Here is a 24,193-nt window from a genome sequence, read left to right as displayed (position 1 = left end):
ATACCATGTCAACTGAGACAATCTGTAGCTGAAGGTAAATCTCTGAAGTTGATGGTTTGATTGGGGTGTTTGGGACATTGTTAGGATTCACCCCATCGCTTGCCCATATCTAGTTTGTAAACTAGTAATTCCGGGACATTTACTGATGTTTTTAAGTATCAGCTTGGCTTAGTTGGTAGCACTCTCGCCTCTCGGGCAGAAATTTGTGGGTTCAAGTCCCACTCCAGAGACTTTGAGCCCCATAATCTAGGCTGACACTCCAGTGCTGCACTGTCTGACGTGATGTCTTTCGAGTGAGGTATTTAAACAGAGTCTGTTCGATGAAATGAATGAGGCCGTTGGATTTTTTTTTTACGTTCAAAAAAAAATGGTGTCCTGGCCAGCATTCGTCCTTCAACCCCCGCCACCAAAACAGGTTAGCTGGTCATTCGTTCATTTGCTGTTTGTGGGACCTTGCTGTGCGCAAATTGGCTGCCACGTTTGCCAACATAACGACAGCGACTGCATTTCAAAAGTAATCCATTGACTGACATATCTTTGGGATATCCTGAAGATGTAAACGGCACTATATAAATGCTATCTAATATGGATAGATAGGAATGTCGATCTTTTCCTTCTGATTCTCTGATTTCGACAAACTGCTGGCTGATATGATCCGGCTGGAGCTATTGCAATAATAAGGACCCCAGTCTAATGTCATTGCACATTACTCCACTGTACCAAGCGCTTCATTTTAGCAGTGATCCCACAAATTGGAGGAAGTGGAGCTGGGGTGTAACTCCTTGTATGCATATATATCTGCTGTTCAAAGTTATCTCGTCACAGTAGTTGTAACCAAGTATGGCCCTTTGTGTAGCTCGTTGCAGTGCATCTGTGGGTTTCAATACTGTTCTTTTTGTTTCCTCTGAGTTGCCAGACTTGGATTTTTTTTTCTAAAAATTCAATTGCATATTCTACTAAATCACAATTGATTCTGCAGGTCTCTTGTATATTTACATGACAGATCCTTGCAGTAGTGAGGTTGACACTGCCATATACCACCATAAGCGTGATTTAACCCAGCTGGCATTGCCGCAACTTGCCTCTCAATGATTTACTTTTTATCGTCAGACTGTCACACTACTGATACCATGTAGTCGTCTGGCGTTTGAGACTCCATGTAATCTTTCTCAAAGAAGTCTGACAGTGGCATTCTCTATACTTACTTATGAGTTAATGTCTTGTCCTCTCTGACATAGGGTTCAGCAATGCAATAGTGGCGTGCCACACCAGTCCCATCCAGTACCAAACCGGGTGAAACATGACATCCACGGCAGCCCTTATAAGGTTTATTCAGGAAAGTTTTTTAAATGTTCTCTGGACAGCACTGTTGTAAGATCCGATACTGTATATAGTTTAATTGTTCCATGTTTCTTCATACCCTTGATCAGATTTGTTGACTGACTCCAGTTTGTTTTTCTACTTTTTGTTTTGGTAACTTAGAAAAATCATGAGCCTGTGAGTTAGATCTATATACCTAATCCATATATGTATAGATATGATGCATTAAAAATTCAGACATTGATTTCATAGCACAGATTCATCTTGACTGTGGTATATGTGCAGTTAACAGTTGGATTTTATTGCAGTGTAAGGCACTCCAACATGAAAGGCAGGGGTTGCTGTCTGCCTTTTATGTGCCTGATTGATCTGCATAGAAAGTTCCAATCTTTGGTGTGAAAGTGGGAGAGAAGTGTTGCCTTTAAGCAGAGGGTGGCAACTGTCTCCGTCTTACATTAGGAAGTAAGTGTGGAGACTGAGGTTCAATACAAAATGGCCTCCTCACACTCCTGGCTATGTTATTCCTCTCAGCCAGAATCTGTTCAGGGACAATCGTTTCTATTCTCAGTGGTAGTTAAGTGACCAAATCCCAATAGATTTTGTTCTAAATAAATCTCGCTCTGTAGAAACAGTAACTGTCTTCAATAAATGAAGCTGCTTCTACCTCATCTGATATTATACCATTGCACTGACTCTGTAGGAACAGCTGCAACATTAAAAAAAAAGACTTGGCTCCTGTTGAGGGTTCAGTGAATCTCCTGTAACTGAACTGAGGAAGTTAGACTGGTTTACAGCTCTTGCTTCAGCTACCATTTTGTTTGATGTTTAGCTTAAAATTTAGAGTTGGCCACTTAAAAGTGTATCTGATCTTGTGTGGCTTCTTGATCAGAAGGCTCCAGGAAGTCTCTGGGCCAGTGACCACTAGGGAAGCCATGTACTCACTAGCAACAGAAAGTTAACCTTTTCTCAAATTTCAGCTGAGATAAGCTCAGAGAGAACGTGGAAATGTACAGGCCCACCTCCACTGCATCTCTGTGCAGTCTGTTCCATATATTCAGCACCCTGTGTGTAAACTCTAAACTGTCTGTTCACCTCCATTGAGCTTGAGTCCATGTTCCCTTGTAGAGTTCGTAGTCCCTCCTGACTAGGGCTGTTTCCAAGAGCCGATTGACCCAGACAGTGTGTGGAGGCAACAACGTTTGGTAGCATGGTATAACAAGATGATCAATGAGGTGCTTCCCATACGAATCCATGGGGACTTGCACTCTTAGACCCAAATACAATGGAGTACATTTGAATTAATTGTAATACCTGTAAATGGGATCCAAGGTGAGGTAGCCAATTGGATACAAAATTGGCTTGACGACAGAAGACAGAGGGTGGTTGTAGAGGGTTGTTTTTCAAACTGGATGCCTGTGTCCAGCGGTGTGCCTCAGGGATCGGTGCTGGGTCCGCTGTTATTTGTTATTTATATTAATGATTTGGATGAGAATTTAGGAGGCATGGTTAGTAAGTTTGCAGATGACACCAAGATTGGTGGCATTGTGGACAGTGAAGAAGGTTATCTAGGATTGCAACGGGATCTTGATAAATTGGGCCAGTGGGCCGATGAATGGCAGATGGAGTTTAATTTAGATAAATGTGAGGTGATGCATTTTGGTAGATCGAATCGGTCCAGGACCTACTCCGTTAATGGTAGGGCGTTGGGGAGAGTTATAGAACAGAGATCTGGGAGTACAGATTCATAGCTCCTTGAAAGTGGAGTCACAGGTGGATAGGGTGGTGAAGAAGGCATTCAGCATGCTTGGTTTCATTGGTCAGAACATTGAATGCAGGAGTTGGGATGTCTTGTTGAAGTTGTACAGGGCATTGGTGAGGCCACACTTGGAGTACTGTGTACAGTTCTGGTCACCCTATTATAGAAAGGATATTATTAAACTAGAAAGAGTGCAGAAAAGATTTACTAGGATGCTACCGGGACTTGATGGTTTGACTTACAGGGAGAGGTTAGACAGACTGGGACTTTTTTCCCTGGAGAGTAGGAGGTTAAGGGGAGATCTTATAGAAGTCTATAAAATAATGAGGGGCATAGATAAGGTCGATAGTCAAAATCTTTTCCCAAAGGTAGGGGAGTCCATAACGAGGGGGCATAAATTTAAGGTGAGAGGGGAGAGATACAAAAGGGTCCAGAGGGGCAATTTTTTCACTCAAAGGGTGGTGAGTGTCTGGAACGAGCTGCCAGAGGCAGTAGTAGAGGCGGGTACAATTTTGTCTTTTAAAAAGCATTTGGACAGTTACATGGGTAAGATGGGTATAGAGGGATATGGGCCAAGTGCAGGCAATTGGGACGAGCTTAGTGGTATAAACTGGGCGACATGGACATGTTGGGCCGAAGGGCCTGTTTCCATGTTGTAACTTCTATGATTCTATGATTTCTTCTGGTGTATTTCACTATCTCCAATTCAAGGGGCAGCACCATAGAATGTGCAAGTGTGTGCTGACCTGACTGCATCCTCTCCAGTGTTCATCCATTATCTCAGGTAGCCAGTGGTGCAGGCGAACTGGTGTGTGATAGGTTCAATCTTCAGTTGCCTCTCTTAAATATGATTGGAATTGCTTGACACGTGGCCTGCCATTCCTTACCTGAGTTGTCCATATTCAGTTCACTCCCCCACACCTTGTAAAGACCAGATGAGCTCTTTGATTCCATCGCAAGCCTGTTTGCCCTTATGAACTAAATCAGTTAAGGATATCCGGATCAAGAATTGCTGAGACCTTAAGGGCAGCCCCTGATGTTGGAAGAAAATTGCATAACTTATGGGAGGCGGGGGGGGGGGGGGGGGGGATTGCCATCTCTTGGGTGAGAAAACTTGGATTGTAAGGAAGTGTAGGATAAGATAGGATCTCCTTCCAGCATGTGGGAGAGCCGTAACTTATTGTAATTTCTGATGCCCTGAGTATTGTCAAGTGTGTTTTCAGGATAGGATTTCCAAGCATTATAAAAGATGAAACCTCTTGGATTATAGTGAAAAGTTAATTGTAAAGTGTATTAAAAACAATCTTTTCTAATGCTTGTATATGCTTCTGCACTATAGCTTTGGGACAGGCACAGAGAAGGGCAGGTATAGTGGCAGGAACAGCTTGACTAAAAGTACACGCAGAATGCCAGCATTTCTTGCTTTTGAAAGGACACCACACATTTATGCAAGATTTCACTACATTTACTTTTCGTGGCAAAAAGGAAACAATACTTTAGTGCCCAAGATCAGTGGTGGTAAATGTAGCTCCTCTATTTACATAATTAAAAGTTTGATCCAGTGCACGTCAGTAAAGTGGCACCTCAAAGGTGTCATGTCCACAGGACAATGGTGAGTGTTTTACAGTTAGTTATTTGAGCCAATCAAAAACAATTTCATTCACTCGTCAAGTCGCAAAAGCAACCAATTATCTGCAAGTAATCACAAAACCGAGCAATTGCATCGCTTGTTTTTCCAGCCAAAAATACCATTCACAAACTTATAAATACCACAAAACCAACCGATCAAATATCTTTAAAAAATTTGCTCCAACAACATTTGGTGGCCATGTTGTGTTTCAAACCACTGACTGATACGTTTAAAGTTAAATTCGTAAAATAATAAAACTCATTTAAAAAAAAAACTTAACAAAATAATTAAACTTAATTGTAACCTTAGCCCTGTAACAATTTTCCTCTGTACTAGCCTGCCCTATCTCCCTCTCCTGGGGAGCACGTTCTAGTAGGTTTCCATTGCTTGCAGTGGCTTTCCTGTTGATATTTCCCAGGCTCTGGGCATGTTCCACCTATTTGCAGCTTGTGACAGTCAGGAGGCTGACATATTTATGCCTGGCAAACTGGCTTTATGCCTGTCTGCTGCTGTGATAAATAAAGTCAGCAGTTTGCACAGCCCGACTTTATTTCTGAAATGTCTACTAAAATAAAATGTAATAAATAAACTGAGGCTTCGTTCCAGTAAAGTGAACTAGCAGGAAATGTTTAGCCTACTAGTAAAAAGTGTTTGGTCTACTGGCGAGGAATGTTTAACCTACTAACATGAGTCCTGCATTGAGGGGACCTTTTGGGAAAATTCTGGATAGCAGCTATAATGGATATTGTTCGGAACTGAATGAGTACTTGCACTGAAAAATAGCCACTCTGCTGAGATTTCTGTTTAATTTAAAGTCACCAGAAGTAAAAACATTATACGCACCAACTCCCAACTTAATTTGCTTCACCAGCAATCGTACTGCCTTCTGGCCACATTCTCAACCTCATGACCTCCTGGCTTCTAGCTCTGTACTATTTTCAGCTGCCCAGCTCCCAGACCAAGCAGATACACCCCAGGCCCTGGACTTTGCTCCTCCCAGACAGCAATAATAATGCCGGTAATCCACCATAATTGCAAATGCAAGTAAATCCTATCAATAATATATATCATTATAAAACAAAGCACATTTAAAAAAAAAATTTTGCTACCCTCCAAATGAGTGAGATGGTCCCTTTTTGTCTGTGCAAAATCGATTGTAATACAATAACTCAAAACAATGTTCTCGAATTTTATGGGCAAGCTATCAGCTCATAAATTTTGGTGCAGTATGTTAAGAACATCAACGCTGTAATGCCCCAGTAATGATGGGTGCAGGTTTAATTTTCTCTTTTACTGAGTTCCTGAGCTTAGACACATTTGCTGAGGAGAGATGAGATGAGTGATGGCCTGTCTCCTCCCAACAAAGGGAGCAAATATCATCCCTGAACTGCTCATGTGTACCTTTTTAGTAACTGATTCAGAGCAATGGTAGAGGAAGACAGAGAGTAGAGAACTGGTCATTCTGCACAGATGGGACATGACTTCACTTGGTGTTCTCTGATACCATTAAACACTGCTGTAAAACTGTACCGTGGAGGAGTTCAGGGCTGTAGTGGCTGTACATTGGATCCTGGACCCCATTCTCCTGGCCATCCTTAAACACAGGGACACATTTTCACCTTCCTTGTGTGCTCAGCTTGATGTATGATTAGACTTGCTTGCAATCAATCAATGCTGTAAATAAATGTTATCTTGCAAAGTAAATCCATTTTTATTGTTCATAAGCTGATTAATTGAATGGAAATGAATAAAAAGGATGAGGTTGTGCAGCTTTGAAATATGTATTAAATTGCTGCGTACCATTCACATTAATGGATGACTGAGGCTGCTGAAATCTTATGGTAATAGCAGTTCTGTCCATCTGAGACTGGATATAACTGGTGTGAATTTGAGATTCATTTAAAGCTTTTGTGTACTGACACCAAGGGGATTGCATCAGAAACAGTGGCTGTGCTGCCATCTTTTTTTCTTCACATTTGTTGAACATTGTAATCTTAGGTGAGTCATGACCATTCTTGAGAATGGAATATAATACTCTTGCACACACGGTCTAGCTGAAGGGTTTCCAGGTCAGGTATAGCACAGGGTTAGATCTAGGGTAACACTACCTCAACAACACACCTTAACTTCCAACCTTAGACTGGCACATCCTACTATCCCAAACCAGCTATGTGGATTTGTTGAGAGTGATAGAAATACATTATGCCAGTTGTGTGCTGTGGGTTCGCAGCTATTGGGAACTGGATTGGTACTGCTCTCCAGTTCATTTAGTTGAAGACCTTTGTAACCAGCAGAGAGAGAGATTCCATCCCATCAGCCTGGGCTGGATTGGAAGCTGGGTCTCTGAGGTGAAAGCACAGTTTTTCATCCACTGCACTGATTCTTTGCTTGCAGCTTGATGATGCTTCATAAAATCCTGATACATTTCCATTACATATTGGCCAGTTTTGGAGTTTTGATATGACATATTGAAATGAATGACTATTTGAAATGTAGCATTTAAATCTAATATGTATTCATATTATGTATCTGCTGCAGAAATCCAGCATTGCTTGCATCATTGTGAGTCAAACTTGAAACTGTAGTTTTCAGTAATGCCATTAATTGGAGAAAGAAACATCCTTTCTATTTCAGCTTGACCAGACATTCGCAGTGGTAGAAAGTGAATGGACAGATGTTGTGCATAAGGTTTTTATTTGTATTGTATTTTGTTGACTTATCCTATCAGCACTCCCCAACCCAATCTACAGAGACTGCAAAGGCATTTGAATATTTCTAGCTTTTGATCTTTCACATTGGGGATGTTTTATGGCTTAAATTACGTTTTCCCATGCACTACAATTTATTGCCAGCATCACCAGCTGCTGTTGCTGTGCACACGGTTCCTGACCCGGTCAAAGTGCCAGTTCTGTTTGTCATTAGGAAGAATGCTGCGGTGGATGGAAATACTCTTGTGTTACTCTCACTTACACTGTCCACTCTTAGCATGGGCAGCTGCCCATATCGGGCAAATGGTGCTACCCATTTGCCATCACCGTAAGAGACCGTTATAAAGGCCCCCCTTATAATGTATTAAGCGTGCCAACTATTTCAGGCAGTTCATTGAGTGCTTACCCTGTACTTACTGATTTAAAAGGCTGTGCTGATTTCAGGCTAAGTTGGGTCTTCAACTTCAGTCAGCTGTTCGCACCTGGTTAAAATGCGATTACCACTGTGATGAGATTGTGGATGCAACTACTAACAATTAGGAGAGGCGGTTACTAAGTGAGATTTCCTGTTTTTTAAAAATATGTTGGTTATCTTTTTGGTTTTACTGCCCACCATGTATAGTGGGCAAATCGTGGTAATACAACGTGCCCCCTAAAAGTGGTGGGGACTGTAATGCATTCTAAGTTTGATCCCCCCCTTCTCCTCTTAGTTTTCTTCTCTCTCTGGACTTATGAGGAGGTATGACCTCCTGTGAGAATAGTCAGTTTTGGTTTATTCAAATATGGGAGAGTCACGGCCAAGCCCAATTCTGTTCTTATCTGACATTCACATGCACACACTTTCCGGCAGGAGTCACTGGGTAGCAATCAACAGCCAGAGCCCTGGCTGATTTTGTTTTCCCTCCTCCTTGGGGCAAGGGCCCTGAACCCAATTGTATTGCTGCTGCCCTGGCTGAAATCAGCTAACTCAGCACAGACTGGGAATCAAACCTTGGGACCTTCCTATAAAGCTGAGTGTGACACCAGGCAGCTCTTATTCTTATTAAACTAACACTCCTTTTTCCAAAAGTCAACATAATGTCTGAATTCAATTTGAAAAGTATTTCTGGATGATAAATGCTTCAAAAACAAGTCCAGCTTAGTTGGATGATGTCAAGAAGGTCTTTGTATAATTCTTGTGAGGGAATGCTGAGAATGTAGGCTGGGTGCTGGGAGTTTAGTGCTTCAAGCTGTGACCTTGTGACAGCTGCTAATCTACCAATTGAATTAGCCAAATGTTTGGAAATATTAGCTATTTTTAATACCATTCTTTCAATTCAGATTCCAAGAGCCAGTTCCCGAGTTTTAGGCTGTTAAATCAGTTTTCTGTGGGTAAGTTGCGGATTCAATTTTTTGGCGTCTATGCGTGTTGTGGCAGTATACAGAAACCAGATTTAATAGCGCAAACAATGGGAGCTGTCTTATGGATGCTGGATTCCCAGAATCTGAATTAAAAAGACACTATAAATGAAGCTCTATGGTTTGAACTGTACAGCGCCTGATGCTGCTCACCAATACAATTCCTAACTCTCTCTAAGCTGGGGATTTTTCCTGTGACCACACTTACGCCTGAAAGGATACAGTTATACTGCCAGTTTTATGTTGATGCTTCGCCGTGACACCAAAATGACAGTATAACTCCAGTGTTGGGTCCTAACCTGATTCTGGAGCACAGAGGTCTCTTCTCTTCCTGAGTATTTGATTCAAAGTTCTGCCAGGCTGGAATCAATTCTGCAGCAATATGGCTCGTACCCTATAGTAGAAAAGGGCCATCAAATAAAGTTCAGTTAATGGGAGGAAATTGCTACTTACATTTGTGGTTATCGCCGACTTCATCTGCAATTGAAATTTGTTCCACTTGAGAGTAGTGTACCGAGGATTCTGCTTCCCATCGCTGATCCTTGTCTCATTAGATATTCGGATCTTATCTCCTCTAACCTCCACCTACCCTCTCCGCACCCTTGCACCAATTGTTGCAAATCGTTTTTTGAGTTTGAATAACTTCTGTTGCATCTAATTCTAATGGAGCGTTCCCCCTCCCTGAACTGTCTGTCTCTGCTTTGGAGCATGATTTCTCGGGTTTTCTTGGAACGTTTCTCTTTCCCCCCCCCCCCCCCCCCCCCCCCCCAACACCCCATGTCTTCCCCCCCCCCCCCCCACCAACACCCCATGTCTTCCAGTTCTAAAGTTTGATTTGATGAGCCACAGGCGCTCTGCTCATTTGGAGCGTTGTTTTTAAATAATGACCCATACACGTTTATTGTCAGTGGGAGTTCATGAATGGTGGGTTTGTGCAATTTCCACATAACCACATGTTCTTTGCTAGGATTTCGATAAAGGTGGATATGTAAAACTTCTCTCCTATGTCCACTTGAACTGTTAAAACACTCAGAAGTTTTTTAGAGGCTATTTTGAGCTATATATAACACGAGGGTGAAGTACTAGTAGTGGAAATCTGGAACTCCTTCTGCCCTGCCCCCCCCCCCCCACAAAAGAAAAAGCTGTTAAGGCTGGGGGTCAATTGAACATTTCAAAGTTGAGGTTGCTATATTTTTGTTAGGCAGGGGTATTAAGGGTTACGAAACCAAGGCGGGTAGATAGAGTTAAAATACAGATCAGCCATGATCTAATTGAATGGTGGAATAGGCTGGAGGGGCTCTTCAGGTCTGTTATTGGGAGCAATTTAAGGTTGTGAATTAAGAGCTTTGTATATTTAGTGTATTGGCTTAAGTACAATTTTTCCAATAGTGTACTATTACCAATCAGAAAAATGATCTGGCATCTAGCATGTGTACATGGCACAGCTTATTTGCTATTTTGTAATAAAATTGGGTCAGTATTTAATCATTTTTTTTACTTCATTTGTTTGTCCAGTTTCCAGTTTCTTTTTCTTTCCACTGCACTCTGAAGATGTGAAACCCTCATTTGATGTCTGGCATTATACATTACATTGCGTGTTACTTAGTATAACTTTCCTATCGTTATATAACACTGTATCCTCTGACCTACCAAGGGCAACACCAGTGGAGATGTGCTAGCATACTTTAAAGGGCGACTACAGATCAGACCTTCTCCCGAGTTCATACTGCACGCACGCTGCCAGTCGTCTTGTGAACCTGTGACAAAGTGCATCCCAAAGGAAGCGGCTGTACAGAGCACTAGTTGCCAATTGGCCATTGCACGTGTGCAATGTAATTGCATCATGGCGGCAGCCCATTACGTCATCAAGGCAGATGTGTACATGATATCATGATGTGACATCCGCAATGGTATATCTTTAAAGTTCACAGAAATCGTGCTGCAGCGCTTCTGCAGGCTGTAATTAGATCAGCAGGCGCTAAGAACACAAGGCATAAATTCCAGGCCGCCAAGCTAACCAAATCCATCAGTTTTACTTTCACCTAATTATCAGCGGCTGAAGATCAATATAAAAGCAGCTCATGTAAACCTAGTGGCAAAACTGGTGTTGCTGTGCATCATTGTAACACTTCTATTTCTGTACTTGGCTCAGTAAATGATGGTTGCAAGGATGTGCTTCTGATGCATTTCATAGTAACTGACTCGCTTGTTTATTTCCAGCATTTTGTTTTTGTTTCATTAGTAACTCTTTCCTGCAATTAGTTGCTTAATGTTGACTTATGATTCATAAGTGAAAGATATCAAATCTTGTTTTTGTGTCTATGATTGTGTCTTGGCTCCTTAGAGTGAAAACCAGCTCTGTGGAGACACTTGATATCCTTGCTGTGCTGTCTTTTGAATACTCAGATTGCTTTTCCCATTCTACTTTCAGTTTCTGTTCTAGTGTTTCAATCTTAGTTAATATCCCTGGCCAGACATTTGAGTTTCTGGGAATGCACTTCAAATCTATGTTCCACTGTAAGTCGCGGCAACTTGAGGACTTGCAGCACAAAGCACCACTTCTTTCCTTTCCTCGCCCTTACTTGCTATCGCTCTGCCTGCGCAAGTCTATTTATTGCAGGCTGGAGTTGCTTACAGCCTTGGTAATTAAAAAGGTTCTCTCCCTAACTGGTCAGACTGATCCAATGAGAGCAGTGCGGCGCACCCTCTGCTCGTGACCGCTTTGGATCCTACCCTGCTCTTACTTCTAGCATCGCAAAAATCATTAGGCATGAAGACCTGCGGTGGGAAGATTTTCCAATCAGGCATTGTACCTTGTAAAACAGATGGTGATTCACCCTCTGTACCGGTTGAAACGGATGGGGGAATTTTGTGGCTCAGTTTGTAATTGACACATGGGGCATTTGTGCCCAGATGGGTGTTTATGTAGCCATTCCTGAATCCTTGGTTATCCCAATAATGAGTTGTCAAAACTCTAGGAAGATATCATTGCCCTTTAAAATGTTCAGATTTCTGACAGATTGGTGGTTTTTTAATTATTCGTTGTACAGTTTCATTGTTTCTTTCCTTTACCCACAGGCTATTGCTGTCCTCGAAGACTTGGAGAAATTGAATTCTGCTGGAGATGGTACATCATTCATTTAAAGCCATTTTGTTCTAAGGTTTCCTTACACTCCATGTTGGAAACACAGCCCTTTCAGCACTGACTAGCAGACTAGCTATATTTTAAAAAAAAATAAAATGATGTGTCCATTTTTTTTTCTATGCCAGCTTAAGGCAGTGGGTATCCTAGTAAAACTTGGAGGTAGATATGAAATTGGCTGAAAGAGGAAGCGGTGGGCATTAGTTAAGAGAGTGATGCTGAGCTGGGGAGATGTATTGAGTGGAGTGCCTCAGGGATTGGTGCTGGGCCTCCACTGTGTCCGGTCTAGATCACAAAGATCATTACAGATGAGGGAGGCCATTCAGCCCATTTAGCTAATCGTTCCACAGCATCTAACTGCTCCTTGAATGACTCCAGAGTTTTTGCCTCTGTTGCCCAACCCAGAGGCCATTCCAGGTATTTGATCTCTTTTTGTGTAGAAGTGCTTCCTGACATCAGCCCTGCACTTGCCAGTTTGTACTTATGTCCTCTTGTCCTGCAGTTATGGTTTAACTTGAAATACTGCTCAGGATTATTCTTTTCTCTCCCACTTTGTATCTTGCGTACCTCTATAAGGTCTCCTGTCATTCACCTCCTTTCAAGATGTGGAGATGCCGGTGATGGACTGGGGTTGACAATTGTAAACAATTTTACAACACCAAGTTATAGTCCAACAATTTTATTTTAAAATTCACAAGCTTTCGGAGGCTTCCTCCTTCCTCAGGTGAATGTCAAGAAATTCTCGAACCTCTCGCATTTATAAATCACAGAACAATACCTGGTGATTACAGATAGTCTTTTCAACTGCCCGTTGCCAAGGCAACCAAAGTGTTCAGACAGATAGGTGTTCCCTACAGGGCCACCGAATATACAAACAGCCAGAACAAAAAAAAACACAAAAAAAAAGAGGCAGAAACATCCGGAAGGAAAAGACAGCAATTGACCCGTTATATTAAAAACAGTTAACTTTTGTTCGCTGGTGGGGTTACGTGTAGCGTGACATGAACCCAAGATTCCGGTTGAGGCCGTCCTCATGGGTGCGGAACTTGGCTATCAATTTCTGCTCGACGATTTTGCGTTGTCGTGTGTCTCGAAGGCCGCCTTGGAGTACGCTTACCCGAAGGTCGGTGGCTGAATGTCCTTGACTGCTGAAGTGTTCCCCGACTGGGAGGGAACCCTCCTGTCTGGCGATTGTTGCGCGGTGTCCGTTCATCCGTTGTCGCAGCGTCTGCATGGTCTCGCCAATGTACCAATGTTTGGGGCATCCTTTCCTGCAACGTATGAGGTAGACAACGTTGGCCAAGTCACAGGAGTATGAACCATGTACCTGGTGGGTGGTGTCCTCTCGTGTGATGGTGGTATCTGTGTCGATGATCTGGCATGTCTTGCAGAGGTTACCGTAGTAGGGTTGTGTGGTGTCGTGGACGCTGTTCTCCTGCAAGCTGGGTAATTTGCTGCGAACGATGGTCTGTTTGAGGTTGGGTGGCTGTTTGAAGGCGAGTAGTGGAGGTGTGGGGATGGCCATAGCGAGGTGTTCGTCGTCATTGATGACATGTTGAAGGCTGCGGAGAACATGGCATAGTTTCTCCGCTCCGGGGAAGTACTGCTCAGACGAGGAGGAACGCGATGGACACTTACAGATGCTGAAAGACGCCCTAGTAAGAACGGGATATGACGCTCGACTCATCGATAGACAGTTCCGACGGGCCACAGCGAAAAATCGCATAGACCTCCTCAGAAGACTAACACGGGACGCAACCAACAGAGTACCCTTCGTCGTCCAGTACTTCCCCGGAGCGGAGAAACTACACCATGTTCTCCACAGCCTTCAACATGTCATCAATGATGACGAACACCTCGCTATGGCCATCCCCACACCTCCACTACTCGCCTTTAAACAGCCACCCAACCTCAAATAGACCATCGTTTGCAGCAAATTACCCAGCTTTCAGGAGAACAGCGTCCACGACACCACACAACCCTGCCACGGTAACCTCTGCAAGACATGCCAGATCATCGACACGGATACCACCATCACACGAGAGGACACCACCCACCAGGTACATGGTTCATACTCCTGTGACTCGGCCAACGTTGCCTACCTCATACGTTGCAGGAAAGGATGCCCCGGAGCATGGTACATTGGCGAGACCATGCAGACGCTACGACAACGGATGAACGGACACCGCGCAACAATCGCCAGACAGGAGGGTTCCCTCCCAGTCGGGGAACACTTCAGCAGTCAAGGACATTCAGCCACCGACCTTCGGGTAAGCGTACTCCAAGGCGGCCTTCGAGACACACGACAACGCAAAATCGTCGAGCAGAAATTGATAGCCAAGTTCTGCACCCATGAGGACGGCCTCAACCGGGATCTTGGGTTCATGTCACGCTACACGTAACCCCACCAGCGAACAAAAGTTAACTGTTTTTAATATAACAGGTCAATTGCTGTCTTTTCCTTCCGGATGTTTCTATGTTTCTGCCTCTTTTTAGTGTTTTTTTTGTTCTGGCCGTTTGTATATTCGGTGGCCCTGTAGGGAACACCTATCTGTCTGAACACTTTGGTTGCCTTGGCAACGGGCAGTTGAAAAGACTATCTGTAATCACCAGGTATTGTTCTGTGATTTATAAATGCGAGAGGTTCGAGGATTTCTTGACATTCACCTGAGGAAGGAGGAAGCCTCCGAAAGCTTGTGAATTTTAAAATAAAATTGTTGGACTATAACTTGGTGTTGTAAAATTGTTTACAATTGTCACCTCCTTTCAAGGCTGAGGTATCCAAATTGTTTTAGCCTACCCTCATAACTCAGTCCCCCGAAACCAGGAATTAGCCTTGTGGTCCTTCTCTTCACCTTTTCCAGGCTTGGGTATTTCTCTTGTGCCTTGGTGACCAAAATTGAACACAGTATTCAAGGTGCGGCCTGACTAGAGCACTGTGCAGCTTCAGCATGATGGCCCTAGACTTATACTCTACTGATTTGCCAATATAACTCGGCATTGTGCTTGCTTTGTTGATTGCTGCTTTGCAATGACTGGATGTGATCAGTGTTGAGACTATAATTCCCAGATCGCTTTTGGCCTCTCCTCTATCTAGTTCACCAACATATTAAGTACATTTTCCATTGTGTAAGACTTTGCACTTGTATCCATATTGAATTTAATCTGTCATGATTCCGTACACATGCAGTTGTCTCTGTTCTTCTGTAGCTCCTTGGCTGCTTCATCAGAGGCTCCCTCAATTATTTGGTACCATCTGTGTTTCGGAATCCAAGTCATGTTTGTAGATCAGAAACAGTAGAAGTCCCAGCACCAATCTCTGGGGGCCATCACTCAGTACATTTCCCCAGCCTGACATCACACTGCTAATTAGGACGTCTACTGCCTTAAGTTTGTGTGGCAGTTTTTCATGTGGAACTTTATCAAAGAATTTCTGGAAGCCTAGGTATACAATATTGGGTATGGAAGCTTTTTGACTTCATGGGCAGCATAGGTATGTGCCACAGAGCCTTGGGCTCCAAATAAAGTTTAAACCCATGTGCCCATGAATTTGCATATATCTCGAATTGCTGGTACTAACAGATCTCGGCGTTCTGGTTTAGGATTGATTCACCAATGAGGCAACAGCGCTAAGCACAGCCCTTTCTAAACCTCCGTGCCCACAAAATTCAAACAGAAAAAACCAACAGACAAGAACTAAGCGCAAATAGGACTGAGCTATCTGGGCTTCGTGGACTGGATTGCTCGGGCTAGGGTCACTGGACACCCCTGCACTGTATCTCAGGACTTTTCAACGTCTAGTGGATGTCACTTCCTTAAAGTTTGGACAGGCAGGATCTGCCCCTTCTGAAAGCTGAAGCAATGTTGACTGCCGTTTACTAGATTATTTTTATATAGATGATGCTCAGGTTTGTTCCTAATCAGTTCCATTATTTCACTAGTCATTGATGCAAGACTAATGGATCTGTGGATACCTGGGTTCCTCTATCGCCTTTCTTGAAAGTGGGTATCACATTGGTTTATTTCCAATCCAATGAACCCTCTCTTTCTTGATGAATGTCGACACTTTGTAGATTTCATTCCAGGCCTGTTCCTGAGGATTTATTACTTTTGCACCCTTTAAGCCTCTCTAGGATAATCGTGCAAGTGACGTCAAAGTCATCCCTCATTGCCTTGAAATTGTATAATTGCCTATTAGCTTAGAGTATTGCTGTTTCCCAGGTCGTGTCAAATTTGATCACCTGGGGTGCCACTACTTCCACTCCTGTTATGCTCCCTGGTACACTTGCCATTCCTGGGTTGAGATGTGAATACCTTTTCATGGCACCCCTAATGCATTGAGTTCCTAGTTTACATTAGGTTAATTAAAATCTCCCATTCGAATGATCTTACTGTTTTTACATAACTTCCTTATCTCTTATAGTAATCTAACCTGTTTATTTTGACCCCGTGGTCTATAGCAAACCCCTAGAAATATCCTTGTGCCCTTCACACTCCATACTTCCATTAGAATGCTGACCCCTGTCAATGGGTCTACTTCCTTTACTTCCCAGGTGTCCCTGGCATATAAGAGCTCCTCCATCTTATCTTCCTCATTAGGAATTAACCATATTTCTGAGATTATGTTGCATCATAATTCCCAATTGCCACAACAGCCTCAAGTTCAGACATCTTATTGTGAATGCCTTTGGCCTTCATACATATACACCTTAGTTGGTTAAGCCTGTCTTTCACAACATTTCTTTTCTCCTTTCTTTATTTGAACTTCCTGCAATTCATTTCTTTTGGTCTGTTTTGTTTATCCCTCCTTACTAGTTTAAATTCTTGCCCAATACACTATTTATCCTCTTTGCAAAGACATTGCTACCAGTCTGGTTTTAGGTGAAGTATGTCCCACCTGAAGAGCTTCCCCTGCCCATGAATTTTCCTAATGCCCTAGAATCTAAAACCCTCACTTCTATGTCATCTTTCGAACTGTGCATTGATGCATCTAATCTGTTTCCGTTTAACTGGTCCAGCTTATTGCACAGAGAATAGTCCTGAAATTATTAAGAAAGGACTTGCATTTATATAACGCCTCGTCGTGTCCTCAGGATGTCTGGAAGTGCTTCGCAGTCAATTAATTGCTTTTAAAATGCAGCCACTTATGTACGCAAATGCGGCAGTCAATTTTGTGCACGGCAGTTCCCGCAAGCAGCAAATGAAATAAACGACCAGTTAATTTTTTTTTTTTGGTGGTGGTGGTGTTGAATGAGGACCCGGGCAAACTCCCTACAGTTCTTCTAATGGTGCCATGGAATGGGCACAGGCAGACGAGGCCTCAATTTGATGTCTCGTCCAAAAGACAGCACCTCCGCCAGTGCAGCACTTCCTCAGTACTAGATTATGTGCTCAAGTCCAGAAGTGGAGTTGAATCCACAACTTTCTGCCTCAGAGGCAAGAATTAACCAACTGAGTCAAGCTGATAACCCTCAAGACCTTGTACTTTGGTTTACAACATAACTCCTCAAACTCTCTCTGCAAGACATCCTTCCTACTCTTTCTTATATCATTAGCTCCAACGTGAACCACAACTTCTGGCTGTTTTCCTCCCTTTTCAGAGGTTCTTCTACCTGCTGTATTTTGTCTCTTTTCTAGTACAAATGAGCTAACGCAGCATTCAGGACTCCTGGCCGCAGATGCAAATCGGGCTGTCTATCCTCCTAATTATTGAAAACCCCACTCTAACTTGTTTTGACTGGTACTTTCCCCATGGGTAATCTCTTGCTCCACTGTGCTGTGGTGTTAGTAATGATTACCCTTCCCTGTACTTGTCCTCATCTTGGTATCAAGAACTGTATACCTATAGAACAAGACCAGGGTTTTCTTGTACTGGTTCTGCCTGTCTCACCCTTCTCCTGCAGGTGGTCACCCAATTCTTTCCACCCCCACCCCCCACTTCACTCTTTCTGTGAGGTGGGGGGAGGAAGTGGGTGACCACCTTCTGGAACGTATCTTTCAGAAACCTATTGTCTTCACGCATGTTGTGGAGCACAGCCGACTGGTCATTGCGCTCAGCATTACTCTGCCCACACAACAGAACCCTCTGACGTTGAATGCATTTATACTGTTGGATGCATTGCAGATACAGGACATCCCATACCATGGTACCACATACACCAAAGTTCTAGCTGAATGACCTGGATTTAGAAATGCAATAAAAGTTGGTTTTATTCGCAGATAAACTGAAGTAGGTGGGACAGCAGAGTCTGATCAGGCAGCCGAGGAACTTCAGAAGGACCTAGACATTACTTGCAAGTCGGCAGAAGAAAATCAAAACCGATAAATGCAAGGTGCTACACACAGATTGAAAGTGAGGGACATAAGAGTAATGAGAGTGATTGTGGACCCAACACTGACCATGTTCAGTCATCACATAGCAGCAATAAACAAATCAAATAAAGCTGAGTTGTATCGGCAAATCAGTGGAGTATAAGTCTGGAGCCATCATACTGAAGCTGTACAGTGCTCTGGTCAGACCGCACCTTGAATATGGTATTCAGCTCGTATCACTGAGGCACAAAGGAAACACTCAAAGACCTGGGAGCTGTGTAGAGAGAGGCCATGAGGTTGCTCCTTGGTGTTAGAACTGAATTATGAGCAAAGGTTAGAAAATCCTGGCCCTTCAACCTTGAAAGGAGGAAAATGAGAGAAGACCTTATAAAGGAATATAAGAAACTAAGTGGACTAGAAAAGGTTAATCCTGCACACTATTTCACATTAAACTATGACTCCAGGACAAGGGGACATGGGTAGAAACTAGTAAAAGACAAGTTCAGGACTGATGCCAGGAAACTGTCATTCACAAAGTGAAAATACCTGGAAAGGTTTCTTAGTAGGATATGAAGACAAAAACTCGAGTCATTCAAGAGGCAGTTAGATGCTGTGGAAGTTTCTATGGAAGGATAAGCTAAATGGGCCAAATGACCTCTCCTATCCTTGTCTTTGTGATATTATAGTCAGAATTGGAAACTTGCGGAAAGGAATCGGAAATGGTAGAAAATATTTAAGATATACTTTTAGCATTAAAAAAACTACTAATTTTTAAAGCTGTATTAAATTCCTGTTTAGTTAAAATTGAATTACTGTACACCCAGCAAAAGCGCGCTCAGAAAATAACATTTTTTAATAATTGAGTTCTGAAGGACTTTTTCAGGTTTGAAAAATATACATCTTATTTTGTATACTGTAAACTGCGTTGTATGTAGATTGAGCAGAATGGGCCTATACTCTCTGGAGTTTAGAAGAACGAGAGGTGATCTCATTGAAACATATTCTGAGGGCTTGACAAGTTAGATGCTGAAAGGCTGTTTCCCCTGGCTGGAGAGTCTGGAACTAGGGGGCATAGTCTCAGGATATGGGTCGGCCATTTAAGACTGAGATGAGGAATTTATTCATACAGAGGGTTGTGAATCTTTGGAATTCTCCACCCCAGAGGGCTGTGGATGCTCAGTCATTGAGTATATTCAAGACTGAGATAGATAGATTTTTGGACTCTAGGGGAATCAAGGGATATGGGGATCGGGTGGGAAAGTAGAGTTGAGGTTGAAGATCAGCCATGATCTTATTGAATGGCGAAGCAGGCTCGAGAGGCCATATGGCCTACTCCTGCTCCAATTTCTTAATGTGGAGATGCCGGTGATGGACTGGGGTTAACAATTTTACAACACCAAGTTATAGTCCAGCAATTTTATTTTAAATTCACAAGCTTTCGGAGGCTACCTCCTTCCTCAGGTGAACGATGTGGAAAAAAATACCCATCCTAAAATTTACACGGTGACCTATTTCTTATGTATAGGTTACCGTGTAAATTTTAGGATGGGGATTGCTCAATTGGCTAGCACTTGTATTATAGTCATGGGAATCCTGTTGCAGATGACGTTTTTATACCTCATATTGTCCAGCTGATGAGGTAATGTTAGTGACCTACTATTTTCATGGAACTGTACACATGTCAGATTGTGCTCACTGTTTAAACGTTTGCAGTAGTTTTGTGTCAAATGGACACTGAACAAAACCATACCATTCTAGCAATGCTAAATGAATGAGACATCTAAACTAATCCATTCAAATTGTTTCTGCGGCCACAATCAATGATTTGTTTCACTGCCTTCAGACACATTTTCTATGATGATATGGTACCACTACAGGCCATATCACTCAGATTTGTGGTGGTTCTAGTTTGCCTTTATTCAGATTTTCTGACCCACTCAAGCTTAAAAATTATATTTCTACAATAACCATAGTGTTAATATAGAAGATGGCTAGTTGGGTGCAGTATTTTTTTAAAACACTTTTTTTTTTTCCCCCCCCACTTCTGAAGGCACGGAGTCCTAAATTACAACCAAGCCCAATTCTATTCTCGCCCATTGTCCGCACCTGCACACTTTCCAGCAGTAAACAGTGACCAGGAGTAGGCACTCTGATTTGTTTTCCTTCCCTAGTCCAGGGACACTGAGACTAATTGTAGCACTCCGTACTGCTGTCCTGGCTGAGACTGACTAACTCAGCACAGACCAAGAATCGAATCTGGGACCTTCTGACCTGTACAGCTTATTAGGATGATGTGGAGATGCCGGTGATGGACTGGGGTGGACAAATGTCAGGAATCTTACAACACCAGGTTATAGTCCAACAATTTTTTTTGTAAGATTCCTTACAGCTTATTAGGACACCAGGCTGTCGATACAGTATGGATTCTCATGGTGTTTCTCCATTTCTTTCCCTTCAAATGTTCATTTTCTTCACTTCTTAATTTTAATGTGTTGTCAAAGAAGAAGGAGCTGTCAGGTTGAGAGGGAGGGAAACCAATCAGTAGATCTGGCAGGGAGAGGAAAAAGATAAAGCACCAAATGTTATGTAAACCCTTTTGTGACTGGCATGATAATACTCCAAAACATTATGCCCTTCATTGTTATGGCACAGATTCACACCCACAATTGTCAATGACAATTCCAGGATAGTCAGACTGTAAGTTAAGTGCTGTTCAAGGGGGAAGGATAGAATGGAAATCTATGGGGGAGTCACCCTAGTATACACTTGCTGATGGCTAGGTCAAGAGTGTCATTGGCAGAAGCCTGGAAGCAGATTATCTATTCACTCTCTGAACCAGGGAATGTTGGGCAGGGGCAGATAATCTAAAATATTCTGAGGCAGAGAAGAGAGAAATTAATTTAAAATATGAACTATAACTGGGGCATGTTGCAGGGGCCGTTTGTTATAGTTTGCTTGCACTGCACCAACGGTTGTGATGGATAAGTTTCTAACCAGTCCTGTGCTCCACTGCCTTGCATCTGAAAGAAGTAATGTAACCTTAGGAACATGGACTCTTTTTGTTTAATTGCAGTGAATGACTCCAACAATGAGGTCTACACCCGCTTTATGAAGTCACACAGATGCTATGATCTTGTTCCCACCAGCTCCAAACTTGTGGTCTTTGATACTTCTCTACAGGTAATGTGGATTGAAGTTTTACTTGTGTAGAACCATTGCAGCTATTCCATCCTAGATGGAGCCTTTGCATATACATTAGCCCAAGCTTGGAGTGCCAATATATTTAAAAAAGAAAGACTTACATTTATATAGTGCCTTACACAGTCTCAGAAATATTCAAAGTGCTTTACATACAATGTATTACCTTGAAGTAGGCAAACCATTTGATCCCACAAACAGCAATAAGATGAATGACCAGTTGATCTGTTTTTGATGGTGTTGGTTGAGGGCAGGACAGCAGAAGAACTTCCTGCTCATTGAATAGTGCCATGGGATCTCTAGCACCCATCTGAACCAATGGAACATGCAGACAAGGCCTTGCTTTAACAAGTTATCCAGTGGACAGCACCCGAACAATGCAGCACCCTTTCAGGGCTGCACTGGAGCATCAGCCAAATTCGAGGCACCCAAACCTTTGCGAGCCACATGGGTGCATACCATGGTGTTTCTGGGCCACATATAAGTTTAAATCAATATTCTGATTAGTATTCATATGCATCAAGTTGCTGATACTAACAGATCTTGGCCAGATTGCCAGGGTTTGGGGGCTGCATGTGGCCCACTGGCTGCAGATTGGATGCCCCGAGCCTAAGTTACGCATGCAAGTAGGGCTTGAACTTATAACCTTCTGACTGAAAGATGAGAGCACTGTCTACTGAGCCAAACTGACACAGGACATTGGACTCTGTCACTTATATTATTTAAAGCCCAGTATTGCCCCCAAAAGATCAAAGCTACCAAGTGTAGTAATGTCCCACAGATAAATAAACAAGTTGGAGGATCATTTACCCAGGATGGTTGGAAGCATCTCTTCAAGGCAGACTCAAGATAGGCAAAGGCGTGGGAGCATGTAAACTGCCTGCCCGCTCAGCTGGTGAAATGGTTGAGAGATCTGAAGGGGATAAAATCACATGCAATAAAATTCGAAGTGTGTTGGGAAGAGGTTTAATAACGGCTGTTTTCATGTTAGACTTTGCATCCATACCCTAATTTTCCCCTTTTACGCATGTTAAACACTTCAGTTTGATACTTGCCTTCTGCTCAATGTACAGAGCAAGTAAAATTGGAGTTAAAGGGAGTTGAAAAGTTTGACAGTACTTGGCCTGTTGGTCCTATGTAGGCTCAAATGTTCATGGTTAATATGTCAAAAAAAAAAATCAGCTAATCACCCTTTTGATCTTAATCTCTGGTGTTAAGGGTAGGCAATGTTGCGATAAAATTCCTCTTTAACTGGCCAAGGGTCTAAGTTGATAGAATGTTCATGTGGACTTATGAAGGAATGTGGAGGAAATAATTACATTTCATCCAATGAGCTATTCTTCTCGTTATGGGATTATATTAACTATTGGAATAATCTTTTAAATAATGTGATATTTCCTAGCTCCTTCATGAATAATTCTCTACTCCTGAAGCCAGTGACTCTTGCTTGGGTATGTTGCAGCCCTCCTGTATACCGTCCAAATTCCCATTCCCTTCTTTATATGTGAACTTAGACCATGAACATTGGCATGCTATTCGACTGTGAATAGCATCACAGTCACGCTTGATCCTGTGCTTGCCCAACATCTACACACATGCACTTTAAGCAAGGGTCATTGGATAACCTTACCTGACTTTTTTGGCCCCTTCCCCTCATCTTGGGGATGCTGTGTCCCGTTGAGTACTCACACGGTTGCCCCAGCTGAATTTAGCTAACTCTATACAGACAAGGTATCAAACCTGGGACCTCCTTGGTCTACATGACTCTGAAACACCAAGAGCAGCCCAAATTACATTTTTAACAAGTGGTGTATTTCAGCATATTTTGATTTTACCCCTGGATTGCAAATGTCAGGATTGTATGTCATTGTAGATTAGATGTACATTTCAAAAGAGGGCACTTTTCTGCATTGTACAGGGCTTCCTATTCACAATTGTTAATGTAGAAAAATGTGGACATTCTTCATGTGTGAGCCTCAACAAAGAGTGTTGGAAGGTATCACCACTAAACCCAATCCTGTTCTCACCTGATAGTCAAATATGAGCACTTTTCAGTAGGGGTCACCTTTGTATGGCTGAAGACTGCCCCTGATGGCACTTTTACCCACACAGCCATGGGTGAAGTTCATAATTTGTCCTGTGAATGAGGAAGATTGGTGCTAGAAATGGAAAGTTTTCTTCCATTTTGAATTCAACACTCACATTAAACCCTCAACTTAGGGTTAAGGTTAGATGCAGATTAGAGCTCCCTCTACACCAAAAATGTGTTTTAACCCCAACATCTAATTTCAGAGCACCCCTCTCCCGCTGTGTTAATGTGACATTTCTATTTCCCCCCAGCAGGCATGCTTGTGGTCTCCTTGAGTAAAGCTAACTATTAGGGGAAACTTAGTACCAAATTATTGACTCCTAGTAAACAAATTGCACTAGTGTGTATACTGCAATAGTTCTACCTGAGGATTTTCTACAATTACTTTCTGGGTCACGCATTTAAGGATACCTGCACCATCTATTAAATTTCTAATCTGGCTACTTGTTGCCTCACCTTGGGACAGTAAGATACAGAGCTGTGGATTCATGCGCATTTACGACTGAGTTAAGATTGTCCAAACATCTTTTACTTCCAGCTGTCAGGTAGAGAGAGATTATCAATCTGGGCTGGATTTAAATCCAGATCCCATTGGAAAGGATTGGATTCTCAATCCCTGTGCCATACCACAGAACTGTAA

At 42.6% G+C, this 24,193-nt stretch overlaps 1 protein-coding gene across 2 annotated transcripts in view; it reads left to right on the top strand.

Moving 5' to 3' along the window:
- Positions 1 to 24,193, top strand: part of LOC137307222 (5'-AMP-activated protein kinase subunit gamma-1) — a 50,587-nt gene that overhangs the window by 7,829 nt on the left and 18,565 nt on the right. Inside the window, exons 2-3 of one of the 2 annotated variants that reach the window (XM_067976634.1) lie at positions 11,891 to 11,939; positions 21,340 to 21,446. In XM_067976634.1, coding sequence (XP_067832735.1) covers positions 11,891 to 11,939; positions 21,340 to 21,446 — 156 coding nt within the window. The remainder of the gene's footprint in view (positions 1 to 11,890; positions 11,940 to 21,339; positions 21,447 to 24,193) is intronic. The other variant, XM_067976635.1, reaches the window with a different exon arrangement.

The sequence above is a fragment of the Heptranchias perlo genome, chromosome X (assembly GCF_035084215.1).
Source record: "Heptranchias perlo isolate sHepPer1 chromosome X, sHepPer1.hap1, whole genome shotgun sequence".
NCBI classification, from domain to species: domain Eukaryota; kingdom Metazoa; phylum Chordata; class Chondrichthyes; order Hexanchiformes; family Hexanchidae; genus Heptranchias; species Heptranchias perlo.
The sequence above is the reverse complement of the archived record's forward strand: the minus strand, read 5'-3'. Positions and strand labels throughout refer to the sequence as shown.